The 23,025-nt window shown below is 36.9% G+C and overlaps 2 protein-coding genes across 2 annotated transcripts; one reads left to right on the forward strand and one right to left on the reverse strand.

Annotated features, from left to right (window-relative positions):
• The first annotated feature begins 2,458 nt into the window (after positions 1-2,458).
• On the forward strand, positions 2,459-9,288 carry LOC108603175 (protein abnormal spindle). The gene is made up of 6 exons (XM_017991735.2): positions 2,459-2,535; positions 2,604-2,780; positions 2,859-3,071; positions 3,138-8,073; positions 8,134-8,426; positions 8,487-9,288. The coding sequence occupies exons 1-6, from the start codon at positions 2,521-2,523 to the stop codon at positions 8,745-8,747; spliced, it is 5,895 nt and encodes a 1,964-aa protein (XP_017847224.2). The 5' UTR covers positions 2,459-2,520; the 3' UTR covers positions 8,748-9,288.
• Positions 9,289-9,322: 34 nt separating this feature from the next.
• LOC108603177 (allatostatin-A) lies at positions 9,323-14,833 on the reverse strand. The gene is made up of 3 exons (XM_017991737.2): positions 14,682-14,833; positions 9,589-9,997; positions 9,323-9,523 (listed from the first exon to the last, which is right to left on the reverse strand). Exons 2-3 carry the CDS (start codon positions 9,980-9,982, stop codon positions 9,453-9,455), a joined length of 465 nt encoding a protein of 154 aa, XP_017847226.1. The 5' UTR covers positions 9,983-9,997; positions 14,682-14,833; the 3' UTR covers positions 9,323-9,452.
• Between the last annotated feature and the right edge of the window lie 8,192 nt (positions 14,834-23,025).

Raw genomic sequence — 23,025 nt, forward strand, 5'->3', positions numbered from 1 at the left:
CAGTTTGTCTTGCTGATCAAGAACATATACATACTTTGTGGGATCTGCCACGCCTTCTTCTCCCAAATGTATATTTACACAACTTCATAATACCCATTCCATTTTTTACAAAAATGTCAAAGTGTATAAAAATATGATATGATAAACATAATTACAAGAATATTATTAAATATACAGTAAAAATAGCGATGTAGTCATCATATTATAGCAAAATAAGTAAGTAAATAATTATCATATTTTAGACAGTTTTAAGAAATAGTTCTATTATATAATAGCAGTAAGCATGCAAAACATATTGTATGCTTAGTGATAATAGATATAGCTGTATATCTTGTCGAAAATGATTTGAAATTTGATTGTGACGATTTAATGCAGGGGTGCCCAAATGCTGCTAATGGCAAAGCATTTTACCAACACACAAAAATAAAAACATACATATGTATATATGTACATATGTATATAAACGCAAACGTTTATTTTACTTCGACTTGAATGAAAAAAAAAAAACAAATAAAAAATACATTTTCATAATCGTATTTTCTACCTAATAAATTCTCAATATATATTTTATTTTTTGTCAATGATAATTTTAATAAGGCCTCCAAATGATTATAATCTATGATAACGAAAGTACGAATGACTTTTTTCAGTTCACATTGTTCAACCATCTAACAACAATTTACATTCAGATTACCGAACTTGCGGTAAAGCCTATGAAAGTGTTATTGCTCACTTCACAAAGGTGCCGAGAATGAAAAGATTACGGAAAATTACGCTTGTAGTATATACATATGTATGTATACACGCATATGCTCTTCCTATACTCAAGAGCAATTACAAAAACAAATGAACAATAGGGTTTTTTTCTTGTCAGATCTGACTTTTTTGAAAGTGTGAGTGCGGGCAGTGGGCTTCTGGCTTTTTTGAAAATGAAAGCAGCTTTTTTAATCTGTCGTTGACTAAAAAAAAAAGGTTACCTGCATGAAAAATACTAGTACATTTATTCATTCAATTTCATCAGCTTTTTTCACAGTGATTGCCCTGTAATCAGCTTTTTTTTTGCCTCAATCCAGCTTTTTCGCCTCGGAAAAAAATGGCAGCACTGCCCTGCTCTAAGGCATGCACACACACAGATAATGTCAGCGCGCCTACGAAGCCCACCTATCCTCATGCGTTGAAAGGCACTTAGGCAAGGATGTGTGCAACACTGGTTGCCTCTGGTTTGATTTCGGCAATGAGTGTTCGGGTCGCGAGATCAGCACGAAAGTTCACGAAGCATGCTCAATCGTCCAAAAATTGTGTCCTGAAACTCTTTTTAGTCGATTTGACGCCTCTATGTGTTGTATACTTAGTATTATAAGATAGCGGATTGCGCTCTTCGTTTTGATTTTTTGGTGTACTTAGCTACAGACGCTCTCATTCACATCGTATACAAAACAAAAAGAGAGAGCGTGAAAGCAGCAAAAAGGAAGCTAAGCTAAGGAACTTATGAGCAGTGCTGCCATATTAGCTTAATACAAGCTAGATGTAGTATATTGAAATGATATAGTTAATAGAATATCCAAAAATGGTCACTATATGGCAAATTGACTTTATTGAATGAGATTTTTTAGCTCCTCTTATGAGTTTTGACGCACATTTTGACGCTTATTTTAGCTTGTTTTTATTTTCAAAATCTGCAAACACTGCTCATGGGCACAATCCGCTACATTATATTATTCTACCATACTTGGGCTTAGGCACCACTGATTTTGCGAATAGACTACATTTCTGGCGATTTTCGATAAGTTTCAAATGACCGATAATTAGCAATAGATCGAATGAAATGTTTAAGAGATGAATGAGTTTTATTTAGATTTTTAATATTATATTCCCAACATAGCTATTTTCACGTCAAACTATGCTATTTTTATTTGAAAACCACCCAATTTGCCAATTCCCAAACATTTTTTTGTTAAGTTTGTATTAGATTATAGAGAAAAATACCCATTGCCTTCTGCTATTTATTAAGAAATCTAGACATTTTTGACTATTGTGGTCTCTATGTTAGCTATAATAACCGAAAGTTGGCAGCACTGGCTGCCAGCTACATATTTATATTATATGCTGCTACTACTGCTCTTAGGCTACCTAAAATACATGTGTCTAACGGATCTTGCAAAATTCGTAATTTTATTGATTTATTTTAATTTAGTTGCAATGTAATGTAATGTATGCAGCTATGTTTTTTTTTCAAGAAGCAGCACTGTACGATACATGAACATGGTGTTCATTAAAAATAAAATTTTTCAATTATCGAATATTACCATCAATATATCGATTCGGCGGGCTTATTTAATCCCATCGCTACTTTATAGTAGCCATTGTAAAGTAATTTGAAATGCTAGCGGCGTCTGTCTTTTAATTTTAGTTTCAAAGACTATTGAAATACGCATTGTATTTTGATAAGATTTACATATGTTATTTACACATACATTTTTGAAGATAATATAATAATAGTGTACCTAATTTTCTATTGCGATGAGTGCCTTTGAGGTTTGTCTTTTAACGATTGTAATAAATATGATCATTTTCCAATTCCTTTTTGCGGTATGTGTGTTTAGATAAATGTGACCCCTTCCCGACTTAGGAAAAAAAAACGCCTAGAAGGGCGCGAACCAACTGTTGTGGTCATGGCGCCATTTTCAGCCAAAGCTATTGTTCAATTCGAGGATGTGCCTATTTCCAAAACAGCTAAAAGAATTTTACGCGTTCTAAATACCAGCGATGAGGACATAGAGGTTAGTCTATAATGCTGATGAAAAAATGTCTGAATCATATACCTATGTATGTGCATAATTTGAACTCTTTATAACAAGGTCAAAGTAAGCCGTCCCATAAAACAAGAGCATCATCTTTGTATTCAGTGGCTGCAGCACACTATTCCCAGGTGCGATGAGGTATCTATGGAACTTGTGTGGAATCCACAGAATGAAACTGCATGCAAGGAGACTTTACAGCTGCTTGATAATCGCAATTTCCGGAAAGACGTTGTGGTTATACTAAAATCAAAACACAATCAACCCGAAAAGGTAAAAAGTTACACCTTAATTTCGACTAAAATGTATTAAGTTTTGTTTCTATTCCCATACATAAAGCTTGCACGAAAATTTCCCACTATAGGTAAAAAGCTGCAGCTAAAATCACCCACTGGTAACCGCAAATCACAAAAATCCGTTACATCAACAATGTCTAAAAAAGAATCTATTATTACGCACGCACGAGCTACAGTTTATAAGTCGGCCCTTCATATTGGTACATCAACCGTTTCACAATCACCACTTATCGAACGCAATATATTTAAATCAGCATTAGTAAATCCCGCGATCCAAACGCAGCACGAGCAGCCCGTAGCTCAATCACATTTATTACCGCTTTCAATTTGCTCCAAAGAGAATGTCAGTCCTGTTCAACCCAGCAACGTCCTCAGCATAATTGAGAAGATGAAATTTACTCCATTGGCTGATAAAAAACCCGTAGCTACATCTACAGCTTTCATAGACAACCTGAAAGCCTGGCCCACACCTACATTGGAGAGAAACATAGCACGTCAGGTTGACAGCAACGATATATGCCCTCGTAGTCTGAATCCTGCGTTGGCTGAGGAAATCATGGATGTTTCCTGCTTGTTAGCTAGTCAAATGGCAACAAACAAAACATTCGATATTAAGATATCAGATTCAATTAATTTGTCTGTGGATACCTTGCACTCCAAAAAAGATGAGATAGTGATGCATACGGCTAATGAGACTTTAAACCAAACAACAACTATTTTGAATGCGCCAGAATCGCAAGTATTAAGTTGCATAAGTGAAGAAGAAGATATTCAAGCAGCCAATAATTATATGGTAATTAAAGCACATCCTGAAACTAGAGCACATGATATGAAAAAAGATATACAATTAGTGGGGTCGCCATTGCGAAAGTACTCTGAGTCAATGAAAAATTTAAATCTGTTGTCTCCTCAAAACAAAATTGCAATTCAGGGTTCGATGCCAAATCTGAACGAAATGCTGCCACTACGATCTATAGAACAAAACCGTTACTATGAGAATCATCAAATATCTAATGATTTAATGCATCGCAAGATGCCATTCCTAAACAGCTCATCTAGCAGTGAAGTGAGCATTCTATTGCATCACGATGTGCAATTTAACCAATACGAGATTTTAGCCCAATCTAGTCGCTTCAACCTACATGAAGTCGGTAGTAAAACAAAGCCTATAAATCATGCGCTCCAAAGTATCAAGCGACGCTCATGCGAGCTGAGTCTATCAGATGCAACCAGCAATGAGACCTTACATCGCAGTGAAACAATTATTATCTCACCGCCCAAGAAGCAACGCTTTGATGTGGTAATTAACACACCAATCAATTCGTTAAGGCCGGGCATTAGGTCATGGCCGCACCCACAATCTAAGAAGATTAAGATGCCACAAGGGTTTGATAAAAAGCCAATGGCTACAATTAATGCGAAAGAGCAGAAAATCCATACAGAAAAGCTTTATGATACCGCCCTGTTTTTGCAATCGTGTATTAATCTCGATCCGTTTGCAGCCAGTACAACTGCTGATCCATTTCTAGCAGCAACCATTTATCTTGATGAACGCTCTGTTGAGCGGCATCAAATTGATTTTAAAAAGTGGTTAAATGCCTTAGTTAGCATTCCTGCTGATCTCAATGCAGATTGTAACAACAAAATCGACTTTGGAAAACTATTTAATGAGGTTCGAAATAAAGAATTTTCTTTGGCACCTACTAAAGAAGTTCAATCGATGACTTATTTAACCAACATTCGCCTGGAGTCATTACGTCGAGCTGCCGTTGAATTATTTTTAAGCGAGCCAATGCGTCTACCATGTTCCAAAGTGGCTGTTTATATACAAAAGCAGGCAATCCGCATACGCTTGGATCGTAATTTGCATCTGGATGTTGTCATGCAGCGTTCAATGCTTGAGTTGCTGCTATGCTTTAATCCGCTCTGGCTACGACTTGGCCTTGAAGTAATTTTTGGTGAAAAAATTCATCTGCAGTCTAACCGCGATATTGTTGGACTAAGCACCTTCATTCTGAATCGCTTATTTCGCAACAAAAGTGATGTTAGTCGATTTAGCAAAGCGTTCATGCTTACCGAGCAGTATTCGGAGGCAATTAAAAAGCACACATTGCAAAAGGTACTATTTTTGTTATTGTTTCTCGATCAAGCCAAGCAGCTTCGTATAGTAAAACACAACCCATGCCTATTTGTTAAAACATCTCCATACAAGGAGACGAAAGACATACTTCTGCGATTTTCCTCAGAGCTTTTGGCAAACGTTGGCGACATAAGCCGGGAGCTGCGTCGATTAGGTTATGTTCTTCAACACAAACAAACATATCTCGATGAATTCGATTATGCTTTTAATAATCTGGCAGTTGATCTGCGAGATGGAGTGCGGCTGGCGCGTGTAATGGAGATCATTCTTTTGCGAGAGGATCTTACTAAGCAGCTTCGAGTTCCAGCTATTTCCCGTCTGCAGAGAATTTATAACGTTAAACTAGCTTTGCAGGCCTTAAGTGATGCCAACTTTCAGCTGGCCGGGAATATTTCGGCGGCGGACGTAGTGGATGGTCATAAAGAAAAAACACTATCACTTCTCTGGCAATTGTGTTATATGTTTCGTTCGCCCAAATTTCATGCTGCTGCACGTGTGGTGCAACTGTGGTGGCGTCGTCGTTGGTTAAGCGTCATTATATATCGTCGCATTTGTTACAAAAAGCACATGATCATAGAACTTGCTACCATCCGTATACAGGCCGTATTTCGAGGACACCAGACGCGCAAAAATTTAAAACTCTACAAGGAAACACGATTGCTTGCTGCAATTGTTTTACAAAAGCATACGCGTAAATTTTTGGCGCAGAAGCACTTTTTTTATGTGTATAATTGCATATTACGCATTCAGGCTTGGTGGAGAGCTCAACAACTGGGCAGCAGTTGTCGCCAAAACTTTCAGCAATTGCAAAATTCAGTTTTATTTCTGCAACGCACATGGCGTCGGCGTATTTTTGTACGTCAACTTCAGTCTGCAATGCGTAGTGAACGATTGCAACGTGAACAGAAACATCAAGCATCGGCTATTTGCATTCAAATATATTGGCGAGCGCACTGCCTTTCCCAGCGAGAGAGACAGCTTTTTATTCAAAAGCGTAATGCGGTAATACTATTGCAACAACGTTTGCGGTCAAGGTGGTTAATGCATCATTGCCGTAGAGAATACAAGCAGATGCAACGATCTGCTCTACTTATACAGCAACGTTTTCGAGCTCATCAAAAGATGCTGCAGGAAAAACGTGCCTATGCAAAATATCGTCAGTGTGTAGTAAAATTACAAGTGCATTGGAGGGCCACACTATATATGAGGCAAGCGCTCAAATTCTATCAAAAGTTAAAATTCAACACAATTGTAGTACAGAGAAGGTGGCGTGCCCGTCTGCACATGCAACAGTTGCGAATGAATTATCTTAAGCTTAAGCAATGCGTCACTCTCTTGCAACAACGCTATCGTGGCCGTCTGGCTATGCTCAAGATTCAGTCCATCTATTTTAAAGATCGTAAATGTGTTATTAGACTGCAGCAGCGCTGGCGAGCAATTTTGGAGATGCGTAGGCAGCACATCTTTTATCTGAAACTTAAATTTTACACAAGTGTGATACAGAGGAAAATTCGGACAAGATGGCAAATGCACCGAGAATGTCAAGCTTTTAAGCAGCTTAAATGCGCTGTGATTCATGTACAACAACGGTGGCGAGCTCGTATACTAATGCGACAGCTAAGAGCGGACTACCAGCGGCTTCGAAATGTAGCAATTTACATACAGCGCTGCTTCCATGCATTAAAGGCCATGCGCCATCATCGTAAAGAGTATCTTGCAATCCAGAAAGCCATTTCTTGCCTGCAAATTCACTGGCGCAGCTATTTGCAAGCAACGGAACAACGTCAAATGTACATTAGTCTACGTCGAGCAACCATCACTTTACAACAACGCTTTCGTGCCAAAAAGTCTATGCGCAAGGAAAGAAACACTTATATACAGTTAAGGGTGGCAGTAGTTCAGGTGCAGCGGCGATTTCGCGCTCAGGTAGAGATGCGTAAACTATCTGGGGTCTATCAATACCAATTGGAGATTATTGTACGTATTCAGCGTCATTTTCGGTCTCGGTTAAGTATAAAAGAGAGTCGCTCACAGTTTCAACAAATGCGTCGAGCAGTGCTAAATATTCAACGTTGGTGGCGTGAATTGCAAAAAATGCGTCGCATTAGAAAGGATTTTCAACGTATACAGTGGGCAAGCTTGTTGCTACAGAAAAAATGGCGAGCCACATTATTAGCTCGCCGCCAACGAGAGAATTATGTTCATATGGTTCAACAGGTGTGCTTTTTGCAACAGCGTCTGCGCCTATTGATTCAGATGTGGCATCAACGTCGTCAGTTTAAGAGCTTTCGGCAGTCGGCTATTGATCTGCAACGACGTTACCGCGCCCATCGGATCATGAATGTTACCAGAACAAAATATCAGCGGCTTCGCTCAACTGTAATATGGATGCAGCTAAAATTTCGGGCAAAAAAAAACATGCAACAGCTGCGTGCTGAGTTTTTAAAAATACGCAACATTACAGTACGTTTACAGCAAAAGTTTCGGGGTAAACGCTTAAGAGTTACGTTTCAACATCTGCGAAGTAGTACTCTATTTTTTCAGTCACATGTACGTGGTTTTTTGGCACGAAAATATGTCCACACGCTTATGACGCCTGTAATGAAGGAACATCTGAATCAGAAGCGTGCGGCTTTGGTTATACAGCGCTATTGGCGTGGTTATCGTTCGCGCTGTCATCTACGAAACGCGGGTCTGCAGCTTATACGACAGCGTCTTACAAAGCTGCGTCAAAGAAGTGAGGGTATGAAAACAGTGCGCGCGAAGGTGCAGGAACTAGTTCGTGTACTACGTGGACGATTTGTAGCGTCGGAGGCACTGGCAGCTCTTAATCACTTAGGTTAGTGAGGATACCTTGGCTTAATGACTTACAGACTTTACAAATGAGAACTAATTTCAGATCGCCTCTCGCGCACGGTGCCTCATTTGATGACGTGCTGCTCAGAGTTTTTATCGTCGTTTTGCTATGGTATCATGGCACAGGCAATACGTTCGGAGGTTGACAAACAGCTAATAGAGCGATGCAGTCGTATAATTTTAAATTTAACACGATATAATTGCAACACCTTTCAAGAAAGCGGTCTGGTGACCATTGCGCAAATGTTGTTGCGCTGGTGTGATAAGGATAGCGATATATTTAACACTCTATGCACGCTAATTTGGATTTTTTCCCACTGTCCTAACAAACGCAAGGTATAAACGTGTGATGTATAAATATATAAATCTTAATATAAATTTAATGCAATTTACTAGATAATACATAATTATATGACAAACACTGAGGCTATTTACATGGTACGTGAAACCAAGAAGCTTGTCGCTCGCAAGGACAAAATGAAGCAAAACGTACGAAAAGCAATCTGTGGACGCCATCATCAAATAGAAAATTTTATGACCGCAATGCCTCAAGTGGATCCAGATTTCGGTTTTATACGGCGGAATCCATATATATTCATATCATCAGTGTTTGCATTTGAAACGATTCTTAGCAAGCTTGAAATTAATCTTTTTTAGGCATACCAATTATCGTACTACATTACCCAGATATCAAGGATATCTCTTAAATTCATAGTGAACAATTATCTTAACTTAGAGCGTTATTTGAATTATTGTTTTATGCCCTATAAATAATTGAAAAATCTCGATTATGCTTGCACATTTATTAGGACTCAAGACGCTTGCTTATTAAAATATATACACAAATTTAATTATATACAAAAATGAACTACATTCTTTAAAAATTACAAATAAGCATTGACATTTCTTGGATATAAGTACATACATATTTTAAAGACCAATCGTGTACATTTCGATACAACGACTGCGCTGTCTTGACTGACTGTCGCAATGCTGTAAGCTAGATCTAAATCCCAATAAATCTTTTAAGTGTTCTTAATACGTTATATTTTAGACCATTAAAATTCAATTTCATTTTTGACTTTTACATCAAGAATACCTACAATATAACTAGCCATAGATTATAAGCTTTAAGAGCAAAATTGGAAACATTTGTTATATTTTAACACGAAGCGCACACATACAAAAACGTTTTTAATTTTTTAGATAAATAAATTAATCTTCGTATTTATATAAGTTTTTGTTTAGGTGACGTTTCATAATTATTTATTTATTTTTTACTTGTATACTTATTTCGGCCTTTTCACGAGATACATACGGTTGCAATGTTGTCTTTGTATATTGTGGGGTTTAATTGAGTTCTTAACGTTTGCCAAGACCGAAGTTAAAGGGCTGCGGTCGTGTTGTTCGCTTGCTTTGTCGACTTTCCCGTCCTGTAAATAAATCATAAATATAAGCCTGTTAATTGTCTAACGAGGACACTTGATGCAATTTTTACCTGCGGCTGATACTAAGGTGTCTGGCATTGGCCTGTAGTTAACCTCATTTTCCTGTTCGTAGTCGTAGTCACTGCGTTTTCCCAATCCGAATGAATATGGCCGCGACCGTTTTCCCAATCCAAAGTTATATACAGGTAATCGTTTCATCCCCACACCACCATTCGTATACATATATGCTCGGCGCCCCAACCCAAAAGCATAGCGTTCCACGCGTTTATTAATGTCACTGTCATTGTCGACCATATCTGCAGCGCCATTTATAAACAAATTGTGGTCGGAATCACTGTCGTCTGTAGCCTGGTTAGGTACATTTTTGCCTATTAATGGACTACAACACATGTAGCCGAAGCAGCATAGAGCCAGCAGCATTATTTGACCGTGCAGTGTATTCATTTTTTGTTGATAAGACTAGGGAAAGCATTGAAGAAACAAATCAATACATTAACGGTTAAATTGTTGCATTCTTTATTATTTAAGGTATTTCTAACTACAACAAAAACCAAGAACGCGCATTGAAGTTGGGGAAGTGGGGACAACATTAATTTCGCGAATTGCTGCGTCAGCAGCGACAATTGTATTGTATTGAAATTGTGAAACACTTCTGTTATTTGGCCGATCCTTATGAAATTTACAGCATCGGTCGAGACAAAGCTTATGAAATTTGAGATTTTTCTGTTAAATATTGTGGACATGAATGATTTTTTTTTTTTTATTTACGTGCAAGGGTCCTGCCCTCCCTCCAAAAAAAAGTGTATTGTCGCGGATCATTCTTTATGTGCACACATACGAAAAAGGTCTTAAGACACATAAATACCCATGCTGTGTTATTCCCCATTATTTAAAAAATATTCCCACTTTTAACGCCTTAAACAAGTGGGCGCAATCAACTTTTATATACACTTTGACTAGATCATCACAGCAAATACATGCATGCCGCCTGCGTCGGCAGCGACGTTTGTATGGCGCGTCAACCAAGCGCACCCGACGTCAGACGAAAATTAGATGTAATAACCAAGAATAATCCGATCGTCTCGGAAAGTTTACATCTGTGAAAAACCATACAAACGCGATGATTCTTTTCAGATTCTTTAAATATTTTGATTGCTTAATATGTGGTGGAATAATTTTGTTTTTGATTTGCGGGAGAAATAAAACATAATAAAAGAGTTGTGGTATACGGAGAACATGTTACTGTAGCCTATAGTTGCTGCGAACGTGCTCCAATTCAGACGACATGGATATGAATCGACACAGTTTGTTGCTGATCAAGAATACTGTTGTGGTGCACCTCCTTCCCTGACATTATATTCCAATTCTATGGGAGAGAATTAGTAATTCGATTTCGAAGAATATTCACTAGGCTTATGGTGGCGTCGCGATCATCTGTCCCCGCTGAGACACACACTTTTAGATATATAGTATACAAAACAGATAAAAGTTAATTGTAAAATGCCTATAAGACACAAAGACATTACACTCCACGTACACTATGCAAATTATTCGAATGCCAGAATCAAACACGAATAGAACGTGCGAAAGAATGAATCGAAACGATTCACTCTGCCATTAACGACCAGAATGCCAATAAGATCAAAGTCCGGGTTGCTCATCGCGGGCGTTACTCTCAATTGAATGCCAGCGCACGGTCGGCAGTAACGAATGCTTTCAATAGGATTTTCAACCGAGCAGCAGGATCACTAAAATCAGATAACTATGGGCCAAAAGTACAGTACAAATGCGCTATTGAATGCCCGACGAAACAAGGCAGACAGATTTGTCAATTTTACTCTTGATCGATGACAAGATCAAATCGTTGGCGTTGCTCATCAGGTTTGCTGCCATATTTGGAAGGCGTGGACGCACATCAGCTGAGCTGCCATCGAATCTTCGACGGGTGACAGCAGCGATAGCAAGAGATCTCGACAGCGACAATGCTGCGAGAGAAAATCATAATTGGGATGAGAATCACATGGCGCATAAGCAACTTTGGATGGCAGTTGCCGAATGTGAGTTAACGGCGTATTCGAAACTATGCGTGAGTCTTGATATGCTATCCGAATTTCTTAAGAACTCCCGTTAGCGTCCAAATCTCAGCTGCCATGAGTTAATTGCAAGCCAATTGTCTATCATGTGAAATGTAAGAAATGAAATTGCAAGAATGACGATGTTGACATAAAAATGGTTCTATTGCAACTGGCCACTCATCACTCCAACAATCGGTTATGAGTCGCTGCGCTGCCTGTCACACACGCTAACAGGGACGCATACATAGAAAAATCAGCGGCGCGCAGCGTAGCCACCTTCATGAAACCTCTAGGCGAATGATGGGCAACACATGCTCGATTTCGCAAATGATTCTTCGTTGCGATTTGATCAGCACGAAACTTCACGAAGTATGCCTGGGGCTCAAACGTCCAAAAATTTTATGCAGCACATTTTTAGTCGATTTGACGCATCTATGTGTATGCTTAGTGCTTAAACACAGCTTAAAAACATTGTGTGTTTAAACAAGTGGACAAATTAAAGTTGGCGACCAACTTTAGAACCATTGACTAGGCAAGCACACGATGCCTCAATGAACACATATAGCACACAAACAGCGACACTCTTGCCGCTGCTCGCACGACGTTGTAGGCGCGTCAGCCCTCACTGCGCGCGGTAATTGAAAATTAAATGTAAATACTCCTAAGTTTGATCGCTAAGTCGACCATCCGTCGAGGACAAAAAATACTTTGGGGTCTGCACTCCCTTCCTGCCTTTAACATGCATGAGCAACTTCATAATACCCTTTTCCATTTACAAAAACAAAGTTATAAAAAATGTAATAATTCGGTCGTAGCAAAGCACAAGCAATAACATTTTTCATTTTAAGCTATAAAGCATAAGAAATAAGTAAAATTTGCGTTCGACTGCAAGCATGCCAAGTTAAAAATTAATCAGTAAGGCCTTCCACACGTATTTTATTGCGGTCCGGAATTGCTGAGGCGTACGCTATCTGATATTAAATTAACTTTTTGTATCCCCGCGTAGCTGCGACAGTAAGCTGACGTCGAACTGGAGCCTATAACTATTAACAGCTACTTTAAGGTGCCGGTTTTATTAGCCTTTCGACACTGTTAAAGCATATTGTCTTTGGTTTGAGGCTCATAATTGAAACTACACAACGCAGCTGGTTCTCTTTGGTCTTTTTGCTGTCGTTCAAGTCAAGCAATTAACAAAAAATGAAAACTTTATATTCATTAATCAAATCATTTGAGTTTGTTTTTTGTTGACTATTAGGTTGCTTTATACAAAATGTTGATGTACTTGCCATCAAATGGCAATGCCCTTAACATTACTATCAGCAGGATAGAAATTCACTTGCAAACGCAACTTGGAAACGCAACTTGAACCTTCATAAATAGGAGTTTTTTGTGCAGCAAACAACAACAAATCATGCAACAGGTTACCCACATATACACAAAGTGCGTGGAAGACAGCTGTGACCCGACCATGATTTATATTCGTCCTATGCAGCTGCCGCATTTTCCACGGTGCATAATAAAAGAAAAACTCGAATCTATCGTCGCGTGGATAATAGGCAGAACACAGTCATATTCGTTGAGCTTTATCAAGCTCATGTTGACATATGTACATATATATTTGTGACACTATCATAAATCTGCAAGCTAAAATATTTTTGTAAACACATTATTTTATTTTTTGTTTAGGACATATACACCGGATACTCTCAAATATATACATACTATAAGTATATGTACACTAGTCAGCATTTATATTATATTTTGCAGCGTTTTCCTATGTATCTTTTTATTTCTTCAAGTATATTTTTTCAAATTATCTATGGTGGTTAGTTAGTTTAAAAATATATGGATAAAGTCAGATCTGTATCATATTAATCCATAGAAAATTCATATATTTATATTCAAATTAGTACCACCGAAGTACCACCAAATTATAGAAATTATTGCCCCCTCCTTATCCTTACAGAGTTACATACATATAAATGTAATATGAAATAGAATAGTGCATAAAAAAAGAGACGGATAAATTCCAATGCTTCTGGCTTTTGAATGTAGCTTGCCATCAAAAAGCAATTTAAAAAAACAGGGTTATATTTACTCTACATAGTGGCTAATATCCGATGTGCCAAGAATATTTGCCTGTCAGTGAAAACGTTCGGAAATTAGAAATGTTTTTTTTCCATTTCCAAGTTAAATTTGCAAAGGATGAATACTATAAAAGTAAGCATCTAACTCTTAGGCGTTCACTAATGCTTGCAACGAAGGTAATTTAAGCAGATGTTGTAAATGAAGGCATACATCCTGACATAAGTAAATGCAAATAAGGTAAAAAATAGCTCGTGTACAGAATATTTAAAATGTACGAAATTTCATGCAAATGTAATATTAAATTTAATTAAATACCGTTTAAAGCTTTCCCTCATACAACCTATTAAATAACAAAAGCGTGTCAAATGAAGTCGCTAAATTAAGAAATATAAATTTACCAGCATACTAGGTTGAATTACATACGTTATTGCATCAAACTAGATGATATGTACACAATTATACGACAACAATGATAGAAAAACAATAGATATTTATTTTATATTTGTGTAAGAATAAAAATAAGACAGTTATGTGCCTTCAGCAAAAATAGCCATATATACATATATGTAAGTATTTTCTGTTTTTGCACATTTGGTTTAATTTCATTATGAGCGATGTTTGTCTATTGTATGGAAAACATATATTAATGCCGTTGGCTTTTTGTCGGATTTGTTAGAATTTTAGTCTTTTGGCAAATTCAATGTGGCATTTCATTTTTATTCATGACAATTTGTGAATGCAAACCAAACGAAAAAATTCATATTTCTTTTTTATTCTTGTCAAGAGCTACATACGTCTAGTTTTATGAAGGTTATTTATAATTTATGAATTAATTATTGTTCCTTGCATCATTATATAATTCCATTTTTTTTAAAGGATTTAATGATAAGCTTATATTTTTTATTTAAATTATATGGAATAAACAAAAATAAATGTTAAATACTGTTGTTTTTTCCAAATTATTTATTTGAATATTTTACCTTTGTTCAACCGAAATGTACAACGTATTCAAAATATAGAATATGAATGCACTTAACTATTTGAATTTAATGAAAAAAAATGTTATAGCACAAACACATGCAAAAGTAGTGAAATCCTTCTGACTGCCGACGGGTCGTTGCGCGTTGACAGATCTAATGTCGGCTAAGTTGTGAATCCAAACTCGTGGATGCGCCCAGTTTTATATGCTGTGAGCTGGGGATGCTTGCTGTTATCAGCCCAACACCCACGGGAACAGCAGCTACGATTAATGAGGTGAATAACGACAGTTCCGACAATGTGTGTGGTGAGTTTTCGTCTGTAAGTTCGACATCGTCAACATGGTTGCATCAGATATACTAACACATACTAACTTATATATACTTAAATACATACATACAATAGCAACAAGTAAAATATTTGTTGTACCATACTGTGTACAATAAGAAATCATATTGCATTGCAATATAGACATCTATATGTCTAAGGATGCTTTGTATGCAAAGGTTATGTATCATATTTTACTCAAATATAAAAAAAAATAGTTTATTAAGAACATTTTAAATATTCCGTCCAAGAAAATGGGGATATGTAAGAATAACGAAACCTACTTACACCTATGGGGAAAAAATGTTTTTTACTTCCCCCATGTGAAGTATAGATGGAATACAAATATTAATATTAATATTAAGCAAAACAAAATATTTTTAACGATTTTTTTCAAGACAAGTAAGGTGTTTTTAAATCAGTTAGTGTAAATAAGTTAGGTAACATTTTGGTTTGTTCTCAAACCACATTTCTCGCATTGTTCGACAATCGATTTCTTGGTAAATTTATTTCTCAAATTAATAAATCCTACTAACTAGCCACAGGCTAGATCATTTAAAGATTTATTGGAGAATTTAAAAGTGTAGTGTACAAAAATGGAACAGTAAAATATTGTATGTACATGCATACAATACGTAATTTTTTTTATGATTTAAGTCGAAAATACATTTGTAATTAATAAATTAAACTAATATTATTACTTCATAAATAATCAAACATTAAGAAATCTAGAATTTTTGTTGTGATCCATTTCTACAGTAAAAATCGACTTGGGTTTACTTACAGCTTTTTTTTATTTATTAAGATCTCAATTTTTAAAATATTTTCATATTCCGGTGTTGCCCTTGTAAACATGCATATAGTACATGCATTCATATGTACATATTTATTAAAGGCTGACTTAACCACTGATTCATAAAGCCCACGTGAATTTGAGTAAGTACATATGTATGTATATACATACGTGCATTTATACATATGTATGTATGTACCTAAATATAAATGTACATACTTAAATATGTATGTATATATGTATGTGCGGAACTATTTCAATTTTATTGAAAAATTGTCAACAAGATGGGCTGCGCATTAGTCAAATGCAGGCAAGCTTGCCACATTTGCTTTGTGGTAGTTTCTCGAGGGCAGGCAACCAACTGACAGTTTAAATGACATGCATGTATGTAATTTGTTTGTGTTTCTTTGTTGCCTTGCAAAAAACTCCAAAGGGAATCTTTAAACTTGTAACATACATATAAAAAACGACACGTTCTGGAATTTTATTCTGCCAACGCTGCACTATGGGGGATTTTTTCGAATTTTTTGGCATAAACTCGAAGTTTAACACTAGAGAGCTGAAATTTAGCATACATATGTACATACATACAATACGTAAATTTTTTGATGATTTAAGTCGAAAATACATACATATGTACATATGTAATTAATAAATTGAAAACGCAACTTTAGTTTTCCGATTTATAGGGATTTGATAATCAATTATACACTTATCTTTGTTTTTTGGAAGTTTTGTGTGATTTATTTTAGATTTTCCCGTTGAATATTATGTGACCTAAATAAGACTTAATACATAGACTGAGGTCATTCCTAGAAAAGCCAAATTTGGTAATACAAGACTTTCCTAAGCTTTAGCGCTGATTACTTAGGTGTTGTTTTAGAATCTAGGCAGTAAAGTAAACATTGCACACCGAATGAGCAGGGCTACAACTGTTATGTTTGCCTGTAAGAAGGCTTAAGTAAAGTACACTATAGTATAGAACAATGGCTATACTAATAGTGACACGATGGCCTGCTCTACTTTTGAACCTAACCTAATCTAACCTGTATTGTGAATCGGCGGTGCCTTAACAGCCCCAAAAAATTGCAATTGCGCAGAAGAAGATGAAAGCGTAGATCACCTCTTCTATCATTGCTCTGCACTTAGCAGCAGACGAATTCAGTTCTTAGGGTACTTGTTTCTATAATGTTTGTAAACAATAGTTCAAGTATATATGAGTGATTCTAGTATTGAAGCTGAACAGTATCAAATAAGAAGAGAAAACTGAGCGGATTTTGTTATGAAGTTATGAAAATATTTACAGAAAAATTGTAGAGAAATAATATGGAAATTGATCGAGGAGTAATCACTCAGAGCAGATTGTTCCAGTAAGAAATCTTGAATAACCTTGGCTCAAACATCTCCCGGGCAGGGAAAAGGTTCAAGTTTTTTATTTGGCTGGATCTAAATTATTAGTTAGTATTAGTTATATAGTTGTATATAATATTTCTTGGAGGGATGTTAATTATCAAGTTCGATTTGAGTGACATATTAAGTAAATAATCAAGATCAATAAAATCGTGGTAGAAAAAGGTCACATGAAAAAAGACCTGTTATAACCGTTGTTTGTACAACATATACATCAGGGCAGAAGGTAATTCATGTGATTTCCAAAGTATTGTCATTGGCCACATCAGAGCTGTTAAGTTCAATAGACGCTCTCTTTGTGTGTAACCCTACAAATTTTAAAGTACATGCAAATTTGTAAAAAAAATCCCTTGATTATAATTGTACTTAAAGAAATATAATTCATACTTTCGGCTTTATAATTATGAGCGAGATAAGGCCTATAGGGTCATATAGTCAATAAATTGTTGAGAGGATAGATCGTTTTGTTATAGATTTCGTTGCCTAAATTGAGGCGAAATTGAACAGTAGTTGATCCGTTATAGTGTCCCATACTAAACCTAAAACCCTTGGCGACGTCAGTTCCGTCATAGAATTTCAAAGTTTTTTGTCTATCAGGTTATCCTGAAGAACCGAAGGAATAGCGAACCCTTGCTATTTGAATTCTCGTTTGATCTTTACATCTTGATCGATGCCATTTGCTTTAAAGATTAAGTCATCTACATAAAAGTATTGTGGCAGAATCAGTAGGGCAGGCCACGGGATCAACTGAGCCGACAATCTGAGCTTTCGGTTGGGAATAGCCGACCGTAACCAAAAGCTCTGTATTGTTGATCGGCCGACCAGAGACTCAAGCCCTGGGCACTTGTCGTCCCTAGGCGTCTATTAACACTAGGTTCTCTTCGACCTTGGCTTTCTTCGTCTTGGCTGAACATCCGGAGAGTCGACAAAACACGCTCTTGTACTGAATTACAAAATCTGCTAGCAAAAAAGCAATCTTCAAAATAAAGACAATTAAAACACTGCTTTGCGACATTTATTTTACAAACCCCCGTACCTAAGCCTTGCTAATATTCCAGATGCCCACCTCAACCGCCTACCGCCAACCTGCCACAGGATTGACTCCACTCGGCTAACCGGTAGCCTAGCACCGGGACACTAACAGACTTAGTGCCACCAACAACAAACTAAATTTCGCTATAGTCTAATATAATTTTTTTGACAAGGTGAGAGAATTTCTCTTCATCATTGCACAGTGAATGCATGGTGCGATCCCAAATAAGATAGGAGGCCATACGTCAGTGTATCTAATTTTTAAATTTGTATATAATCTGCTGGGTCATTGCGCTACACTATGTATTGCAAGTAATTATCAGGATGCATTTTACATGTCTCCGATCAAAGCAATTTTAAAAAATCTAAAATGCAAAAGGCTATATATGATTTTTGGTTGACTGTTATCATTAAAAGACACCAGAAGTTGATTTAGCCAAATCATCAAAGATAACCCTCAACGTGGTTGGGCTGTCTGATTAGTCGCTCCTTTTACTTTGGAGGTTAGCGACATGTGGCCTAAGCCTACATTGATGAACGCTGCATTCTGGGCTGACTTTTTCGAGTTTCCTTTCCAATACTAAGAAGCTGCACAAGGCGCGATGATATTATTCTCGAAGATTGGCAAATTTATTTTATTCAATTTCCAAACATTTTTTAACAACAGTCGTAAGTTCAATCTGACTGTCCAGTGTGCAGGTGTTCTGTACAAATGCGGTAATGATGCATGGAGTTGGTGTGCTGCCGGAAACCATCCAACCAAACTTGGTTTTCCGAAACCTTGGTAGATCTGGAGCGAGCTGAACTTGCTCACCACACAAAAGGTCAAAAAAGAGTTCTGCGCCGATTAGAAGGCTTATACGTTGAGGCTTATATGTTGGTCAGCTATCTTGAGGCTTGAAGGGATACTCCAGTGCATGGGGTCAAATTTAAAGTGGCTGTATGTCTTCGGTGTTGTGAGTGACAACGAAAGAAAACATTGCATAATATCCTACATCTTGCGACTGTACGGCAATTTTGACGGTTCTATCAGGTAAGAGGATTGAGACAGCCAGATATTTGTGTATGCGAGCGTTTATATTTTAGATGCAATTGGTTGGCAAGCCTTGAGGTTACAAAGCTAAGCTGGGATGCGGAATCAGAATGGCGCGACCTGGAACCTGACTGTGTATATAATATGTGTAGCTAGCAACACATAGTCAGAACTAGAAGCTGGGAGGAAATCAATGCAGATGATTGCTGATTCGACCTTTCGGCCATAGCTGTTGGCGTAGAGGTAACCAACTCGTTTTTCACTTGCATGTGTAACAAGGAGTGGTGCCTTGCCGTATCTCTTTTCACACTTTGCAGCACAAAAAGCGACTTCAAGTGTGCCTGAAAATGAAAAATTTTTTTTATCAATTTCATAACTATCCCCAATTATCTCGATCGAATTGTCAGGAGCCGCAAAGATGATGATTTTAAGTTGTGGTTATCCTTTCGTTCTTGGTCACCATGGTTGAGAACATCGCCTCAAAATGCGACCCATCCATATAATTGACACTAAAACGTGGAAGATGTGGGTCGGGCACTCGTGTTCTAGTAGTCGCACCTGGCATTGCTTACGCATGCTCTTCGATGAAGTGGCGAGCCGTTGAATGCGGAGTCCTGGTACAACGATATGGACCTAGATCCCGAGAGAGCCTTGATATAATAATTACAAAAGTGATCTCTATCATCTGAAATTAGCAGCATTAGGTCGAGCGTTTCGTAAGGTAAGTCATTGCACACAAATTCGACTAGCTTTAAGATCCGATTCTCAAAGGACGGCAATCAACTGCCGCGTAACTCACTAGCTTTCCCAAGAGAAAGTGGATTCTGGGGAAACGCGTCGTTTGGCATAACGATTCTTTAATTTACTCTTTATCTTTTTAAAAAGTTTCAGTCTTTCAGTGAAGTAGAGAGCTGAACAATGTAGCGTAGTAGTTCAGGATGTACTGCAATAATTGCGCATTACATAACATTATTTTAAAAAATTGTTTAATGTGCACTGCCGGGTGAATTGCCAGCCCATGGCTATGCAATGTCTAGCTTAGGTTGGGGATCGAAGCCACCTGGGTACTTATGCCTAGAGGCTGCCTGGGCTGGGGGACCATACCCAAGCGTCGAAGGCATGACTGCTACCACCGGCGGCCACGGACAAAGCGACACCGACAAGACAATGTTCATGAAACAGCATAGCCTCCGGCAATAAAAGACAGAGGTAAGATGACTCTGTTAAGGCGTCTAAGAGCAGACGGTTGTGCTCGAGAGGAATCCTGCCCAGCCCGAACTTCAAATAGCCATTATCGAAAAAAATTATCTATAAGGTGAAAATTTTCCTTTCGGATAATTTTTTTCGATAATGACTATCTGGCTTATTGTGGAGTCGGCAATCAGCAAGGCCACATGAAGTGCTGAAGCGGACAGAGAGCCCGTTCATGGCCGTGCTTGATCGCATCAAGTGATAAAAAGGCGCCAATGCGTTGGATTGTGCCAACGTGGAGTCGCTAAGATTCCTTCTAGACACCGAAACCTTGGTGTTTGTGCTCAATTTTGCTCTCAATAAAATTAACTTCTACAAGCGGTAGCAAAAAATTCTTAAATGTTTAAATATAATAATTTTAATGTAATCGAAAAGTACAAGTTATCGAAATGTTCAAACGTTATCAAAAAATTTAATAATTTCAAATTCTCTGCAAGTTATCGCAAATTGTAAAAACTATTGATAATTGCATAAGCAAGCGAATAGGCAGATAATACAAAATTATTCGTGTGTGTATGAGATTGGTATCGTTTCTTTACATTATCTAAAAATACCTGTAAATATATGTAAGAATTTCGTTAACACATATATTTACAGGTATTTTTAGATAATGTAAAGAAACGATACCAATAGAATAGGTAAGAATTTCGTTAACACATTAAACGGATTTTAACAAATATTATTTTTGATCTAAAAAAGATATAAGACGGAATAGAATTGTATTTTAGAGACGCTGTATAGCCGAACCCATAAAAACTTGAAACCTGAAATTTTCATCAAGATTCTATTAAAAATATCTTAAGTGCTTCCAAGGCTTGATTTTCCGTCGAAATTCCGGAAAAACAAAATATTTCACAGCGTGATGAGCGTCTAAAATTTTCACTAAAAATATATTAAGAGTGTGTTTACCGTACTGAGACTTCAGGGAAATCCGAGAAAACGCAATTTTCGACATTTACTTATTTATTTATTTATTTTATGTCAACTATGAACAGTCGACGATAAAAAATATTTATAATGCAATTCAAATTTTAAAATGATGCTTTTGTTTTTTAATTTGATAAACTTATTGATTTGGAGTGTTAAACAGATCCAACATTCGTTGCAAGGATTGGGGAAAACCCAATCAGGTCTGGGTTAGTGGGAATTATTAATAGTTAAAAAAGGTAAAATAAGTCTTTAAATTAGTGTTAATTACTAATAGTTAAAAAAGTTAATATAGATCTTTGAGTAATACAATCAGAGGCCTTTAAGTTGACAACAGAGTAAAGTTTGTTGTAATCAGTACAGAGTACTCGAAGGAGTTCATGCAGTGAATAATCATTTGTGCAAACGTTAAGTGATAAAGGAACAAAATTTTGTGTGTCAATTTCCCCTTTAACTAATTTAATAATAATATGGCGGTTAGCTAACGATGGTAGATTAATTAAATATAGACGAATAGTATAAGATGGTAGATCAACTCCTGGAACCTAGTTAACTTTTAACCTAGTTAAAGCCTCGCAAAGCATATAATAAACATTTTTTTTTTGACAGATTCAATACTATTCTGGTGGTTCGAGTATTGTGGAGACCAAACACAAGAGCATATTCCAGAATCGAACGAACAAGAGATGCATAAAGTAATTTAGTTGTCTAAGGGTCATCAAATTCTAAAGCCGAGAACTTGAATTGCCTTACGGACAGTTAGAGAAACATGCTTGTCAAACTTTAGCTTTCTATAAAGGAGAATACCTAACTCATTTACTTCTGCTAATCTATTGAAAGCTAAGTGGTCAATGTGGTAGTTGACTATGTGAGGCGAGTGTCTATGGAAGGACATTACTTTACATTTAAAAGAGTTAAGTTTTAATAAGTTGTATTTAAAGCGGTCAAGATCTGTCTGCAATAAAGTACTACTTGACATCTCTCTAAACGATAGGCATGGCTTCACATCATCAGCATACATTAGAACGTTTGAATTCACAATGACTGAGGGCAGATCATTGATAAATAGGTTAAAAAGCAACAGTCCAAGGTGACTACCCTGAAGAACCCCAGACGTCACAGACACTGGCATGGAAACCGCTGACTTGAAAACTACCTTTTGAATTCTGTTAGTTCGGTAATTAGATACCCACTTCAAAAAATTCTTTGGAAATCCGATAATATTTAATTTATTTATTAAAAGGCGATGATTAACGGAATCGAATGCTTTACTAAAATCAGTATAAATAACATCAGTCTGAATTTTGTTTTGAAAAGCTTTAACCACCCTTGAAGAAAACTCAAGTAAATTGGTGGTGGTAGACTTTTGTTTAACAAAACCGTGCTGATAAGGTGATATAATTGAACTACAGAAATGCATAAGTTGAGATGTAATAATTTTTTCAAAGCGTTGAGGTGTCGCAGAAAATTTTGAAATACCTCTATAGTTGCTTACGTGACTTTTAGGACCATCTTATGTAATGGAATAATGAATGATTCCTTCCAGATTGAAGGCAATAAGCAATATTTAACG

The sequence above is a fragment of the Drosophila busckii genome, chromosome 2R, assembly GCF_011750605.1.
Source record: "Drosophila busckii strain San Diego stock center, stock number 13000-0081.31 chromosome 2R, ASM1175060v1, whole genome shotgun sequence".
Lineage (NCBI taxonomy): Eukaryota > Metazoa > Arthropoda > Insecta > Diptera > Drosophilidae > Drosophila > Drosophila busckii.

Bases quoted from the DNA above. Each gene is read 5' to 3' on its own strand.
- LOC108603175 (XM_017991735.2), top strand. The intron at 8,074-8,133 runs GTTAGTGAGGAT...AACTAATTTCAG, and splicing joins GGCAGCTCTTAATCACTTAG to ATCGCCTCTCGCGCACGGTG. The intron at 8,427-8,486 runs GTATAAACGTGT...GCAATTTACTAG, and splicing joins ACTGTCCTAACAAACGCAAG to ATAATACATAATTATATGAC.
- LOC108603177 (XM_017991737.2), bottom strand. From the start codon at position 9,982: ATGAATACACTGCACGGTCAAATAATGCTGCTGGCTCTATGCTGCTTC. The intron at 9,524-9,588 runs GTAAAAATTGCA...ATTTATTTACAG, and splicing joins CACCTTAGTATCAGCCGCAG to GACGGGAAAGTCGACAAAGC.